This window comes from Centropristis striata, chromosome 21 (genome assembly GCF_030273125.1).
Source record: "Centropristis striata isolate RG_2023a ecotype Rhode Island chromosome 21, C.striata_1.0, whole genome shotgun sequence".
Taxonomy (NCBI): domain Eukaryota; kingdom Metazoa; phylum Chordata; class Actinopteri; order Perciformes; family Serranidae; genus Centropristis; species Centropristis striata.
In genome coordinates, this window is record NC_081537.1 from 7,099,207 (window position 1) to 7,113,780 (window position 14,574).

At 44.4% G+C, this 14,574-nt stretch overlaps 1 protein-coding gene across 1 annotated transcript in view; it reads left to right on the top strand.

Moving 5' to 3' along the window:
- Window positions 1–14,574, top strand: part of tcerg1l (transcription elongation regulator 1 like) — a 31,031-nt gene extending 16,457 nt beyond the window's left edge. Inside the window, exons 6-16 of the mRNA XM_059325379.1 lie at window positions 5,902–6,044; window positions 7,031–7,099; window positions 7,196–7,274; window positions 8,049–8,131; window positions 8,616–8,728; window positions 9,463–9,614; window positions 9,791–9,872; window positions 10,023–10,125; window positions 11,102–11,191; window positions 11,403–11,521; window positions 11,776–14,574. Coding sequence (XP_059181362.1) covers window positions 5,902–6,044; window positions 7,031–7,099; window positions 7,196–7,274; window positions 8,049–8,131; window positions 8,616–8,728; window positions 9,463–9,614; window positions 9,791–9,872; window positions 10,023–10,125; window positions 11,102–11,191; window positions 11,403–11,521; window positions 11,776–11,932 — 1,190 coding nt within the window. The 3' untranslated portion in view covers window positions 11,933–14,574. The remainder of the gene's footprint in view (window positions 1–5,901; window positions 6,045–7,030; window positions 7,100–7,195; window positions 7,275–8,048; window positions 8,132–8,615; window positions 8,729–9,462; window positions 9,615–9,790; window positions 9,873–10,022; window positions 10,126–11,101; window positions 11,192–11,402; window positions 11,522–11,775) is intronic.

Sequence of the window (14,574 nt, forward strand, 5' to 3'; positions counted from 1 at the left end):
TTCATATAACATAATGTAATACGATATAAAATTATATATTTTACAAAATCATATGACATAATAACAACAGACTTTGGGGGAAAACAGTTTTTATGTGACAGAAAAACTAAAATATTTAAATTGAAGCAGGTAAAATCAGATTTTAAGGGCTACATGTTTCTTCTCATTTTCATCTTCATGTCTCTCCTGCTGATTAATAAATAAAAGACAAATGTGAATAAATCATGAATGAAAAGGTAAAACTGCTGTAGTTTTAAATTTTTTACTTATAAAAGAAAGTCATGAAGTTCAAACATGAGAATGAAGACTAGAGGAAGTCATCATGAAAGCTCACAGCTAGTGATTCTGTAACTGACTATTAATTGGTCACAATGAAGTTTATTGATCGATCAGTTCAAGTGACTTCAGTGTGTCTTCAGTCATTCAGTATTTACCTGAAACCCCTGAGCTTTACCAATGTGTTTATATGTTAGGGGTTAGGGGTCAGGTTTTATTTGTTGGGGGTCAGGTTTTGTATGTTGGGGTTAGGGGTCAGGGTTTATATGTTAGGGGTCAGGGTTTATATGTTAGGGGTTAGGGGTCAGGTTTTATTTGTTAGGGGTCAGGGTTTATATGTTAGGGGTCAGGGTTTATATTTTAGGGGTCAGGGTTTATATGTTAGGGGTCAGGGTTTATATTTTAGGGGTCAGGGTTTATATTTTAGGGGTCAGGGTTTATATTTTAGGGGTTAGGAGTCCAGGATTATATGTTAGGGGTCAGGGGTCAGGGTTTATATGTTAGGGGTCAGGTTTTATATATTAAGGGTCAGGTTTTATATATTAGGGGTCAGGGGTCAGGGTTTATATGTAGGGGGTCAGGTTTTATCTGCTAGGGGTCAGGTTTTATACGTTAGGGGTCAGGGGTCAGGGTTTATATGTAAGGGGTGCCTCAAACTGGGGCATCATTAATATTGAACTCACAGTTTAAAAGTATGTTAAGATGGCTATCAGAAGTTAATTATGATAGAAAACAATCATTAGCCTACTCATGTTGAATGATATGACTTAATTTACTCAAGACACATCTGGATGGGGCAGCACTCTGCCAATTTAACAAAATCATTCTCATTAAATTACTAAATCAACAGGTTTGAACCCTGATTAATAATTAACTTGATTATAACCAAATTACCTTATCAATATTTAATAGATATTGAAGAATTTTAGAGTTCTTTACATAGAAGAGGTTGTCATCATCCAGTCATTAAATAGACAACAAGTATATTTCAAAAAGTATTTATTCACAAGAAAGCAAGTAAAATAAATCAATGTCTAAACAGACCATTGACACATGTGAATGACTGTTTGTGACAGAGGGGGTTTGAACAAAGCTCGGCCACATGACAACAGACAAAGCAGGCTGAACAAAAGGTGGCGGGGAGACACAAAAGTTGATCTGTATTCCATCTGAACTCGTGTTGAGGTCAGAACAAATGAGCATGTGCCTGAACTTTGAATTCCTCTTCAAAGATTCAACGTGTCGGAAAGTCAATTCAAAGTAAATGATGCTACTGTGTGCTGCTGGGATAGAAAGAGAACGGTGAGAAGACATGTGAGATGCTGCTGCCAATAATCTACACAGAAATCACAACAATAAAACTTCCTCCTACTCCTCCTGATGCCCTTACTGATGCTCCTCCTCCTCCTGATGCCCATCCTGATGCTCCTCCTCCTGATGCCCCTACTGATGCTCCTCCTGCTCATGATGCCCCCATTGATGCTCCTCTTCTTCCTGATGCTCCTCCTCCTCCTGATGCCCATCCTGATGATCCTCCTCCTGATGCTCCTCCTGATGCCTCTCCTCCCCCTCCTGATGCTGATGCCCCTCCTGATGCTCCTCCTGATGTTGCTCCTCCTCCTCTTGATGATGTACCTGAGGCTCCTCCTCCTCCTGATGCCCCTACTGATGCTTCTCCTCCTCCTAATGCTCCTCTTCCTCCTCCTGATGCTACTCCTCCTGCTCCTGATACTCCTCTTCCTCCCCCTAATGCTCCTCCTCCTCCTAATGGTCCTCCTCCTCCTCCTCCTGATACTCCTCTTCCTCCCCCTAATGCTCCTCCTCCTAATGCTTCTCCTCCTCCTCCTCCTCCTCCTAATGGTCCTCCTCCTCCTTGTTCTCTCCATAGTTCACTTCAGGACAAACACTGTCAGACATTTTTCTCACCGACTTTCTGTTTTTCGGAATAAAATTAGCAATCACCATCTAAGTTACATTAATACACACACACACACACACACACACACAAACTCAGTTAATTTAGTGAATAATTTCACAGCAGGTTTGCTCATTACAACGAGACCAGACTGGATATCCCTGATTAGACATGCAGCACACACACACACACACACACACACACACACACACACAGTTCAGTGTATTTTAGTTTATTAATAATTGAAGAGGTGAAGTTTGAGGAAAAAGCTGATTTATGACAAATTTTTCACCTCCTGAACCTCCTCCTCCTCCCCTCTCCTCCCCTCTCCTCTTTTCTCCTCTCCTCTCCTCTCTTCTCTTCTCCTCTTCTCTTCCTCTCCTCTCTTCTCCTCTTCTCCTCCTCTCCTCCTCCTCCTCCTCCTCTTCTCTTCCTCTCCTCTCCTCTCCTCTCCTCCATTGTGTCCTGTTCTTCTTCTTTTCCTCTCGTTGCTTCATCAGCTGTTTCCTCTCAGGTGTCTGGGGGACTGTTAGTGTGTGTGTGTGTGTACGTGTACGTGTGTGTGTGCGTGTGTGATCCATCACAGCCTTCAGCAGTAATGAACTAATTGGAGTTTTTCCCTTGAGATGCTGATGTTCCGACTTTCTGTGTGTGTGTGTGTGTGTGTGTGTGTGTGTGTGTGTGTGTTATTTTGTTTAGTTTTGTTTTGTTTTGTGTGTGTGTGTGTGTGTGTGTGTGTGTGTGTGTGTGTGTGTGTGTGTGTGTTTACATGACATTGTGAGGACTGTTAACCAGCTGGAGGTTCTCACAACTTAAAGAATAAATTATCGATTTACATTTGGAGATACTTTTCCATCATTACACAGAATTCATAATTAACTGTTATAATTTATCTACCCTAGTCTCTGACTGTGACTCCTAGTCCCTGACTGTGACTCCTAGTCCCTGACTGTGACTCCTAGTCTCTGACTGTGACTCCTAGTCTCTGACTGTGTCTCCTAGTCTATGACTGTGTCTCCTAGTCACTGACTGTGACTACTGGTCTTTGACTCTGTTTCCTAGTCCTTGACTATTGAACCCTAGTCTCTGATGGTGTCTCCTAGTCCCTGACTGTGACTCTTAGTCTCTGACAGTGTCTCCTAGTCCCTGACTCTCTCTCGTAGTCCTTGACTATTGAACCCTAGTCTCTGACGGTGTTTCCTAGTCCCTGACTCTGTCTCCTAGTCCCTGACTATGAGTCCTAGTCCCTGACTGTGTCTCCTAATTCCTGACTGTGTCTCCTAGTCTCTGACTGTGTCTCCTAGTCACTGACTGTGACTACTGGTCTTTGACTCTCTCTCCTAGTCCTTGACTATTGAACCCTAGTCTCTGATGGTGTCTCCAGTCCCTGACTGTGTCTCCTAGTCTCTGACTGTGTTTCCTAGTCCCTGACTGTGTCTCCTAGTCCCTAACTATGAGTCCTAGTCCCTGACTGTGTCTCCTAGTCCCTGACTGTGTCTCCTAGTCCCTAACTGTGACTCCAAGTCCCTGACTGTGTCTCTTAGTCTCTGACTGTGACTCCTTGTCGCTGACTGTGTCTCCTAGTCCCTGACTGTGTGTCAGTTGATGTTATGTCATATATATTATATGATATCATATGATTACATCTGAGTGTGTAGAAGTCCATCAGTTTATTTATATATATTTTTTCTTATAAATGATCAAAACATTCTGTTTTAATTACGTTCTTTATCTACGTTCTTACGTTTATCATTACACAGAATTCATAATTAACTGTGATCATTTATCTACCCTAGTCTCTGACGGTGTCTCCTAGTCCCTGACTGTGACTCCTAGTCCCTGACTGTGACTCCTAGTTCCTGACTGTGTCTCCTAGTCTCTGACTGTGTCTCCTAGTCACTGACTGTGACTACTGGTCTTTGACTCTGTTTCTTAGTCCTTGACTATTGAACCCTAGTCTCTGACGGTGTCTCCTAGTCCCTGACTCTGTCTCCTAGTTCCTGACTGTGTCTCCTAGTCTCTGACTGTGTCTCCTAGTCACTGACTGTGACTACTGGTCTTTGACTCTCTCTCCTAGTCCTTGAGTATTGAACCCTAGTCTCTGACGGCGTCTCCTAGTCTCTGACTGTGTTTCCTAGTCCCTGACTGTGTCTCCTAGTCCCTGACTATGAGTCCTAGTCCCTAATTGTGACTCCAAGTCCCTGACTGTGTCTCTTAGTCTCTGACTGTGACTCCTTGTCGCTGACTGTGTCTCCTAGTCCCTGACTGTGTGTCATGTTATGTCATATATATTATATGATATTATATGATTACATCTGAGTGTGTAGAAGTCCATCAGTTTATTTATATATATTTTTTCTTATAAACGATCAATACATTCTGTTTTATTTACGTTCTAACTTTCTGTAAATATTTAGCGCTTTCTGATTGGCTGTCTGACGGTCATATGATCGACCTGTGTGTGTTATTAAAGTTTCCGGTGTTTCATCGCCGTGGTTACTGCATGGTGATGATGGTGACAGCTCTGTGTTTCCACGGCAACCATGGACCTGCTTTTATTTCCTGTGATTGGTCGTTTTAGTTCATTACGTTTTATACTGAAACTGACTTAGAAACCAGGACAGAGGGGGAGACAGTGGGAGACGGGGGGAGACAGATGAGAAGACAGAGGGGGAGACAGTGGGAGACGGGGGGAGACAGATGAGAAGACAGAGGGGGAGACAGAGGGGGAAACAGGGGGTGAGACAGGGTGAGACAGAAGTGTGAGACAGGGGGGGATAATAGAGAAAAGGTAGAAAAATAAAGAAATAAATCGGATTAGAAAGGAAGGATGAGAAGAGGAAGTCAAAAAATTAGATTGAGACACTTCAAAAGAAACTGAGCTACCTACTGCTGAGAGAGAATGTGCACATCAATGTGATTTTAGACAAAGCCGCTTCACACACACACACACACACACTCACACACTCACACACACACACACACATTCAGATGCAGATGAATCGTTCCTTCATTTCCCGACTGAAAACGAGCGAGACGTTAACAAACCAGAAGATGAAAGGTGTCTCCTTCTTCTCCCATGACGCCGCTTAGACGATTACGTACCAACATACCTGTCAATCATCTGTTGTGTGTGTGTGTGTGTGTGTGTGTGTGTGTGTGTACTGATATCCCGACTTTGAATGTAAAACAATGGGTCCTTAATCTCCCATAATGCACCTGTTGTCTGTCTGATAAACAGCTCTTCCTCTGGAGAATAAAGTCTGTTAATTTGATCGATGTTTACATTTAAAGTCTGTTAACGGTGATGTCAGCAGCTCTCTGGACTTCAGTCTCTTTTTATTCTGCTTTTTATGATAATTCACCTCCTGCAGCGCACCCTTGTGGAGGCAGTTGTCTTTGTGCTGATGAATGTATGTTACAGAACATAATATCCTTTGATGTCTCCATGGTTACAGTCCTGAACGATGGGTTTAAGAGGAGCTCAGTGAAGCTGATTGGCTGTCATGGGATATATTATATCAAATACAACATTTTGTCTGGATTAACAAATCAAAAACTAAATCATGATGATCAGAAATCTTTGGGTTCTCGGATCATATCCGAATTTAATCGAATCCAACCAAGATAATCCTGTGAGTTTATTTTGAAATACGGACCCCAGGCGAACACCAAATCAGTCAATTCACTAAAACGATGTCACGTTGTAGGTGGAGCTTACTGGCAGTGGGAGGGACTTCATATACAGAGAGACAATGGGGTGTGGCCCATTATTATAACCAATCAACGGCGTCGAAGGGCATGGTCAGGACCAACCATCAGCCTGGGGAGACGACTGTCTCCACCCACACAAGTACGTTACACTGTCGCATTTCAAACCAGCAAACACACCACAGACATACAGTGACTCTGAGGTAGAAGACGTGCAGTGACTCTGAGGTAGAAGACACCCAGTGACTCTACTGTAGAAGACGTGCAGTGACCCTGTTGTAGAAGACATACAGTGACTCTGCTGTAGAAGATGTCCAGTGACTGAGGTAGAAGACGTGCAGTGACTCTGCTGTAGGAGACGTGCAGTGACCCTGTTGTAGAAGACATACAGTGACTCTGCTGTAGAAGATGTCCAGTGACTGAGGTAGAAGACGTGCAGTGACCCTGTTGTAGAAGATGTCCAGTGACTGAGGTAGAAGACGTGCAGTGACTCTGCTGTAGGAGACGTCCAGTGACCCTGTTGTAGAAGACATACAGTGACTCTGCTGTAGAAGATGTCCAGTGACTGAGGTAGAAGACGTGCAGTGACTCTGCTGTAGGAGACGTGCAGTGACCCTGTTGTAGAAGACATACAGTGACTCTACTGTAGAAGATGTGCAGTGACCCAGTTGTAGAAGACATACAGTGACTCTGCTGTAGAAGATGTCCAGTGACTGAGGTAGAAGACGTGCAGTGACCCTGTTGTAGAAGATGTCCAGTGACTGAGGTAGAAGACGTGCAGTGACTCTGCTGTAGGAGACGTCCAGTGACCCTGGTGTAGAAGACATACAGTGACTCTGCTGTAGAAGATGTCCATTGACTGAGGTAGAAGACATGCAGTGACTCTGCTGTAGTAGATGTCCAGTGACTCTGAGGTAGAAGATGTGCAGTGACTCTGCTGTAGAAGATGTGCAGTGACTCTGTTGTAGAAAACGTGCAATGACTACTGTTGAGGACGTGCAGTGACTCTGCTGTAGGAGACTTGCAGTGACTCTGAAGTAGAAGATATGCAGTGACTCTGAGGTAGAAGATGTGCAGTGACTCTGAGGTAGAAGTGGAATAGACAACCCCTTTTTATCTGTCTTACAGCATTGTGTATTTGGACCTGTCTCTTCCTCTCAGCTCTGCAGTGATAGATGCCCTGTCTTACCCGTCCAGGTGAGCCTGTCTGTCTGCCCTTTTCGCTGTTTGTTTGTGTATCTTTCTGTCCATTTCACTTTCTGAATATGTGATATGTTTTTTCTCTTTCTTCAGGTGATGAGAGAAGTTCATCCCTCCTTCTTTTCATCTCGGTTTTCTTCCAGATTCACTCTGCTGACAAACTACAGGCACAGTAAGAAATGTCTGTCTGTCTGTCTGTCTGTCTGTCTGTCCGTCCATCTGTCTGTCGCACAACTCTAACTTTACTGCTTCTAGCATCACAATCTACTACTGTCAGAGGCAGAGGTGCATTGTGGGTAATGTAGGCACCATGTTTTGACAAGGAAGAAAAATATCTAAATGATAACATTGTATTTCCGATTCTGCTGCATCAACACTGATTCTCATTGTGAGAGTGATGAACCTGTGCAGGAAACCTTTAGAGGTAGAACTCAGCGACGATTCGAGAACAAACTCATCAGGAGTTTTTCACTGGAGACAGAAACAGAGTCATGTTAACTTCAGGTTCTGTTTGTCTGCAGAGTTAAATTCTGATCTGACTTCAGGTCTGTCACAGATGGTTTCTGACATCATGGTCACATGACCACGTGTCTGCTGTCACTATGTTTCATCTTCTCACGGAGGATCAAAGTTCGCCTCCGGAGCTCTCTTCATCTGTCATATTGTATCAGTTTATTTTCCTCCAGCTGAAGAGCTCTACTCTCAGAAACTCAGAGAATCATCGGTAGTTAGTGGAGGAAAAGTAAAGGTTTGAATCTGACTTGGAGTGTTAATGTGGATCCAGTTCAGATCCAGTTGAGATTCAGTTCAGATCCAGTTCAGATTCAGTTATGGTTCAGTTCTGATCCAGATCAGATTGAGTTCAGATCCAGTTCTGATCCAGTTCTGGTCCAGTGGAGGTGATCAGTGACTGTTTCAATAAAGTTTTGTTATTTGTGTCTATCAGAGAAGCGATGGCTGAGAGGAGATAAAGTATCTTATGGAAGAGCGTTGCTGCTGCGGACGGAGAGAACGACAGACGACAAACAGGTAAATCATGCAGTTTGTGCTGCAGGAGGCGGAGCTTCAGTCCAGTGGCTCAGGCTGCTCCAGAGGGTCGGCAGATAAATCTGAGCTTGCATGATTCACGTTCAGGAAGAAGAACTTTTTGCAACTATTTACCTTAAAATCAAGGGTTGGCAGTCTTTAGGGATAACATGACAGAAGAAACAACATTATGGAGGAAAAGGAGACCGAGCAAGAGGCTGCCTGACTAGAGAAAATCTCAGACTTTTAGATAAATGAATACACGGTGAGCTGGATGACCTCTGACCTCTGAGTGAAGTCAACTGCTTTCTGTTGGCGTCTCATCAGAATAAATGTTTCTGTTCATATTTTCAACCTGAACCTGATCAGATGTTATTGATCACTGATCAGTCAGATAGCTGACTATGTCATCTCCCCTGATGACTTAATCATCAGTGTGTGTGTGTGTGTGTGTGTGTGTGTGTGTGTGTGTGTGTGTGTGCGACAGTGTGTTGGTGTGTCTTTAGACCGAGGACAGAAGGAGGACGAAAAGGAAGGAAGTGAACAAGGAAGGAAAGACAAACGTCCTGTTGCCTCCACACCTGTCCCAGGGTCGCCATGGTAACTGCTGCTCTGTCTTTCTTGCACACACACGCGCGCGCGCGCGCACACACACACACACACACACACAAAATTCAAAGCATATCGTTGTATCCAAGTTGCAGAACGTCTGTCTGTCTGTCTGTTTGTTTGTTTGTTTGTTTGTTTAGATGTGTGGACTTAGGGTTAAACAGTCTCAGCTGTTTGTCTTTAGGAATAAAAAGCTGTTAATTCAAACATTATAATCATGAACTGGTTCAGATCTGAAACTGTCACAGAATGAAGGAAACATCCAAATATAATTTGTTTTTGGCTACTTCAAAAATAAATTATTTTAAAGCCTATAATCTCTGATAACAGGCTTACATAAGACATTTCCAATCAGTATTCTATTAGCTGCAATCAGTTTAAAACGGACATCAGATAATCAGGAAAAAGTACAAAACATAACGTGATAACATTGTTTTCTGAAGGAATTATACAGCACTTCAGTCTGGTAGAGCAGTCCAGCTCCAGGTGCAGAAGAGGGGGGTAGCCGTGTGGCTGCAGGTCCTCTTAACTCTGGAGCCCCCGGAGAGGGAGTCTGATCCAGGAGGGGGACTGAAGAGGGGAGAGCTCCAGGTTTTATAACCTGTGGGACCACAGGGTTTCTGGAGTTCAGCTGCAACTTTAAGAGGCTTCAACTGTAAAATTCTGTAGAACTGTCCAGTATGGCCCTCTCCGGTCCCAACAGCAGTGTGTGTGTGTGTGTCCAGGTGTGTCGTGTGGACCGGAGACGACCGCGTTTTCTTCTTCAATCCTACAATCCACCTGTCTGTCTGGGAGAGACCGGGGGAGCTGATTGGTCGAGACATCAGTGGCATCATCGAGGACCCGCCCCACAAGAGGAAAAAGACAACACCTGCTGGTCTGTCATCTCACCTGTCTGTCTGTCATCTTACCTGTCCGTCTGTTATCTCACCTGCCTGTCAAACTCACCTGTCTGTCTGCCATTTCACCTGTCTGTTTGTCATCTCACATGTCTGTCTGTCAAACTTACCCATCTTTCTGTCATCTTACCTGTCTGTCTTCTCTTTTTCCCAGACAGCAGCTCCAGCTGTCAGTCACCCGGTCTCCTTGGTGAGGATGAAGATGATGACGATGAACGCAGCTCCAAAAGGAATAGGTGAGTCTGATTCAGCCAATCAGAGGGCAGAACAGAGATCAGGTCAAAGGTTAACAGGTTTTTGTTTGTTGTCTTGTGATTCTGACCTGCTGATTGGTCGTCTTCCAGATTCTCTCACCTGTCTGTCTGCCTGTCTCTCTCTCTTTTTAGAATAGAGGAGCCAATGTCTCTCGTCCCCTGTCCAGGAGAAGCTAAGCTCCTCCCCCTGGAGCTTCGTATCGCTCATTTCAGAGAAATGATGCTCGAGAGAGGGGTAACACACAAACACACAGAAATATATTTACATTTTTATATGTCAAGGTCAAGGTCAAGGTCATGTTTATTTCTAGAGCACCTTTTATACAACCGAGGTTGACCAAAGTGCTTTACATAACTGAATAACAACAACAACAACAAAATCCAATCCAATACAAGATACATAATTGAATAACAATAAACTCACAAATAAAAATAAAAGACAATTTGATCTAATAATATATTACATGAGATGTGCAATACAACATACAGAAACAACTTTCTTCTCACACAGGTTCGAAAGCCTGGGAGAAAAAATGAGTCTTAAGAGATGATTTAAAATTGTCCAAAGTTTTTGATGACCGGATATGCAGCGGTAAACTGTTCCACAACTTCGGGGCAGCCACTGCAAAAGAGCGATCGCCTTTTGTTTTTAGCCTGCATTTAGGCACATCCAGGTTTATGTCATGTTCATGTGATCACTAATGGTATATAAGACAAGACAAACTGTTCATGTGATCACCTCATGGTATATAAGTCAAGACAAACATTTCATGGTGGTGATGATCAGACGGGTTTGAGACAAAAGATTCTGATGCTTTTAATTTTTAGTCCACTGTGAATTAGAGGGTCGCCGGTTCAACTCCGGCCTGCGACTCTTCCATGTGGATTTTGCATGTTCTCCCCATGTCAGCATGGGTTCTTTCCAGGTTCTCCGGCTTCCTGCTACAGTCCAAAAACATACACTTAGGTTGCACTAATTGGCCGTAGGAGTGAATGAGAGTGTGATTGTCTGTCTCTTTGTGTCAGCCCTGTGATAGTCTGAAGACCTGTCCAGATGTACACCCAGTGTCAGCTTAGCTCCACCCCCAGTTATCCGCAACCCTGAGTGCGGATAAGCGGTTAAGGAGAATGAATGAATGAATGAATGAATGAATGAATGTGAATTAGCGTCACTATCAAAGGTGTTTATATCTCCTGCTCTCTGTGCTCAGGTGTCAGCGTTCTCCACCTGGGAGAAGGAGCTCCACAAGATGGTGTTCGACCCCCGATACCTGCTGCTGACCTCAGAGCAGAGGAGACAGGTGAGTCATTATTAGTTACACCTGACAGGTGAGTTATTATTAGTAACACCTGACAGGTGAGTTGTTATTATTAGTTACACCTGGTGACCTCAGAGCAGAGGAGACAGTTTATTAATTACACTATTCTGACATCAATACACCTCTTTATGATCTTACTGTGACATCAGTCTTACCTGTGTGTGTGTGTGTGTGTGTGTGTGTGTGTGTGCAGGTGTTTGAGCAGTTTGTGAAGAGCAGGCTGAGAGACGAGTACAAAGAGAAGAAGAGTAAACTGCAGAAAGCCAGAGAAGAGTTCAAACAGCTGCTGGAGGACGCCAACATCACCAGCAGGTTTCACTGCTGATTATTAAACCTGACCTCACCCCTCCTCACCCTGGTCCTCCTGCTCACCCTGGTCCTCATCCTCACCCTGGTCCCCCTCCTCACCCTTGTCCCCTTCCTCACCCTGGTCCCCTTCCTCACCCTGGTCCCCTTCCTCACCCTGGTCCTCCTCCTCATCCTGGTCTGCCTCCTCACATGGCTGGTAATGTATAAATGCCCCCTTTAGGAGGACTCACTCAGTTTTTTTTTGTTTTGTTTTTCAGATCGACCTTTAAGGAGTTCTGTACTCGTTACCGTGGTGACCAACGGTTTGACGCCCTCAGCAGGAAGAAGGAACAGGAGATACTCTTTCACCATTACATCACTTCCTTGAAGAAACGAGACAAGGAGAACAGAGCCAGACTGAGGAAGATGAGATGAGACGGCTGCCTCAGAACCGGACAGAACCATCTAGAACCTTTGTAGAACCCATCCAGGCCCTTCCAAACCTTCCAGAACCTTCAGACAAACCTCTAAGGACCTTATGTTCCACCTCACTGAGCCAATCCTGAGATCCTGACTCTGACTGATCAGTCCTGGTTTCAAACTGGACCAGAACCACTGGATCCAAGTTGCAGACTGAACCACCAGACCAGAGACTGGATGGAACCACAGAGATCAAACTGGGACCAGAGTGGTTCTGACATTTTGCTTGTGGTCTGCGACCAGCAGACTGACACCGGTTTCTGTATTCTTGACTGTTGTGGACTGATGTCATCTGGACCCACTGAACTGGTCCAGAATTGGTCTAGAACTGGGCTGAATCACACACAGACCTTAAAAGATCTGAGCCAAGTTGAACCAAACCGAACTGGACTTCCAATAGAATAAGAGCACAAAAAAGTTTGTCTCATCTGTTTGTCCCTCTGCCCTGACTGGATCAATCATTTAGTCAATCAATCAATCAATCAATCAATCAATCAATCAATCAATCAATCAATCAATCAATCAATCAATCAATCAATCAATCAGTCAAACAAACGGTCATCCAGAGCCGGGTCGTGGGGGTCCCTCTCCTCAGCAATGCTACAGCTCTCCTGGGGGAAATGAGGCCAGATATATAATTAATATATATATAAGATATATAATCTCTCCAGTGTGTCCTGGGTTGATCCCAGGGCCTCCTACCAGCTGGACACCTCTAACAGGAGGGACCCAGGAGATCCTGATCAGACCACCTCAGCTGGCCCCACACCGGTACAGCGCCGCATCACTGCTGATGCCGCACCAAATTGTCGGTCCATCTTGCGCTCCATACTCATAGGTCCCCAAACCAAAACCCCTCCTCCTCCCGACTGCACCTTGAGATCCTCCCCATGAAAATCACAGACAGAGTAGGTGAGCAGGTGAACAGCCCTGATAGAGGCCAACACCCACTGAGAACGTAAGCAAACACATCTGTCACTTTGCTTATATGAGGACCCCATACCCATAGTCCTGCAGTATCCTCACAGCACTCCCAGTGGGAGACGTTTGTATGCCTTCTCCAAGTCCACAAAACACACGTAGACTGGATGAGCAAACTCCCATGAGCCCTCTAGAAGCCCTGCAGGGTGAAGAGCTGATCTACTGGTCCAGGACCAGGAATTAATCTGCTCCTCCTGGATCTGGAATCTGCTTTCCCAGCAGTGTGATACCTCAATAATGACGATTACGCTGTCCAGTCCGCTTTTAAAAATAATGGGAACCTGGGAACCTGGTGTACCCAGTCACCCTCACTACAAGTTTGGGTTTACCAGGTCTGTCGAGCAGCCTCCCCCTCCACCTGAATTCTCCACACCAAAATTGTAAAATACATTAATGAACCGCCCTGTACTCTGACATGCTGTTTGTTGTGGCCAGTCCGTGACTAACACAGCAACAACAGAACACCACCCGGTTCCTCCAGTTCCTCCCAAACAATAGACCACTGGCCCACCCAGGTCCCCACTCCGCCCAGGTCCCCAGTCTGTCCAGGTCCCCACTCCAACTGCCGCCCAGTTTACTGTCTGACCCGACATGTTTTAAATACAGGAGTGTTCATTTGTGATATTTCTGAGACAGACGTGATTTCTGCGGTTTCCACTTTATTTATTTTTTTCGATCTATATATATTTTATCCATCATTTTATTGCACTATTTTATGTTAAGATTCTAATATTGTTTTTATTTGTGTGATCTTTTACATTTTTAAACAATATTGGAAAGATTTTATATGTTATTTAAAGATTTATCAGTCATGTGACTGCAGGCTCACAGCTGATTGGTTATAAGCTGCTGATGTCACCTTCATTCAGGTTAAATTACCCATAACCCTCAGATGCTGTTGCCATGGAGAAGAAGTCAGTCAGAGGTGTAAATGTTTTAGTGAGACGCATCATGGCAGTCGTAGTTCTGACTGAACTCTGATTGGACCAGCCAGGAGCAGGACCCGCCCCCCTCCTTCATGTTTTTATATTTCCGTTATCTGACGATGTAAGCCCCACCCCCTCAGTACCATGCTGAGCTGTGATTGGACATTTTGCGTCCTGATGTTGTGATTGGATGTTTTTCAGTGTCCTGACTTCTCATTGGATGATGTCTGTGCGTTTCATTGGTTGTCGTGTTTTAATTAAACTGTTCCTGCACACCTGCATCGCTGTGTTTACTGTTTACAGGTGAACTTCCTGTTTACGGGTGAACTTCCTGTTTACAGGTGAACTTCCTGTTTACGGGTGAACTTCCTGTTTACAGGTGAACTTCCTGTTTACAGGTGAACTTCCTGTTTACAGGTGAACATCCGGTCTACAAGTGAACTTCCTGTCTCACTGATAGGTCACATGACACACAGGTAGATACAGCTAGCGCGCTAATCTGTTAGCGTGTATATTGACCTCCCTCACCTCCTTCTCCTCCTCCTCTTTGTCCTGTTGACCTTTATTACATCTGAACTCGTGTTGAGGTTTGGAGGTCAGAACAAATGAGCATGTGCCTGAACTTTGAATTCCTCTTCAAATATTCAACGTGTCGGAAAGTCGATTCAAAGTAAATGATGCTACTGTGTG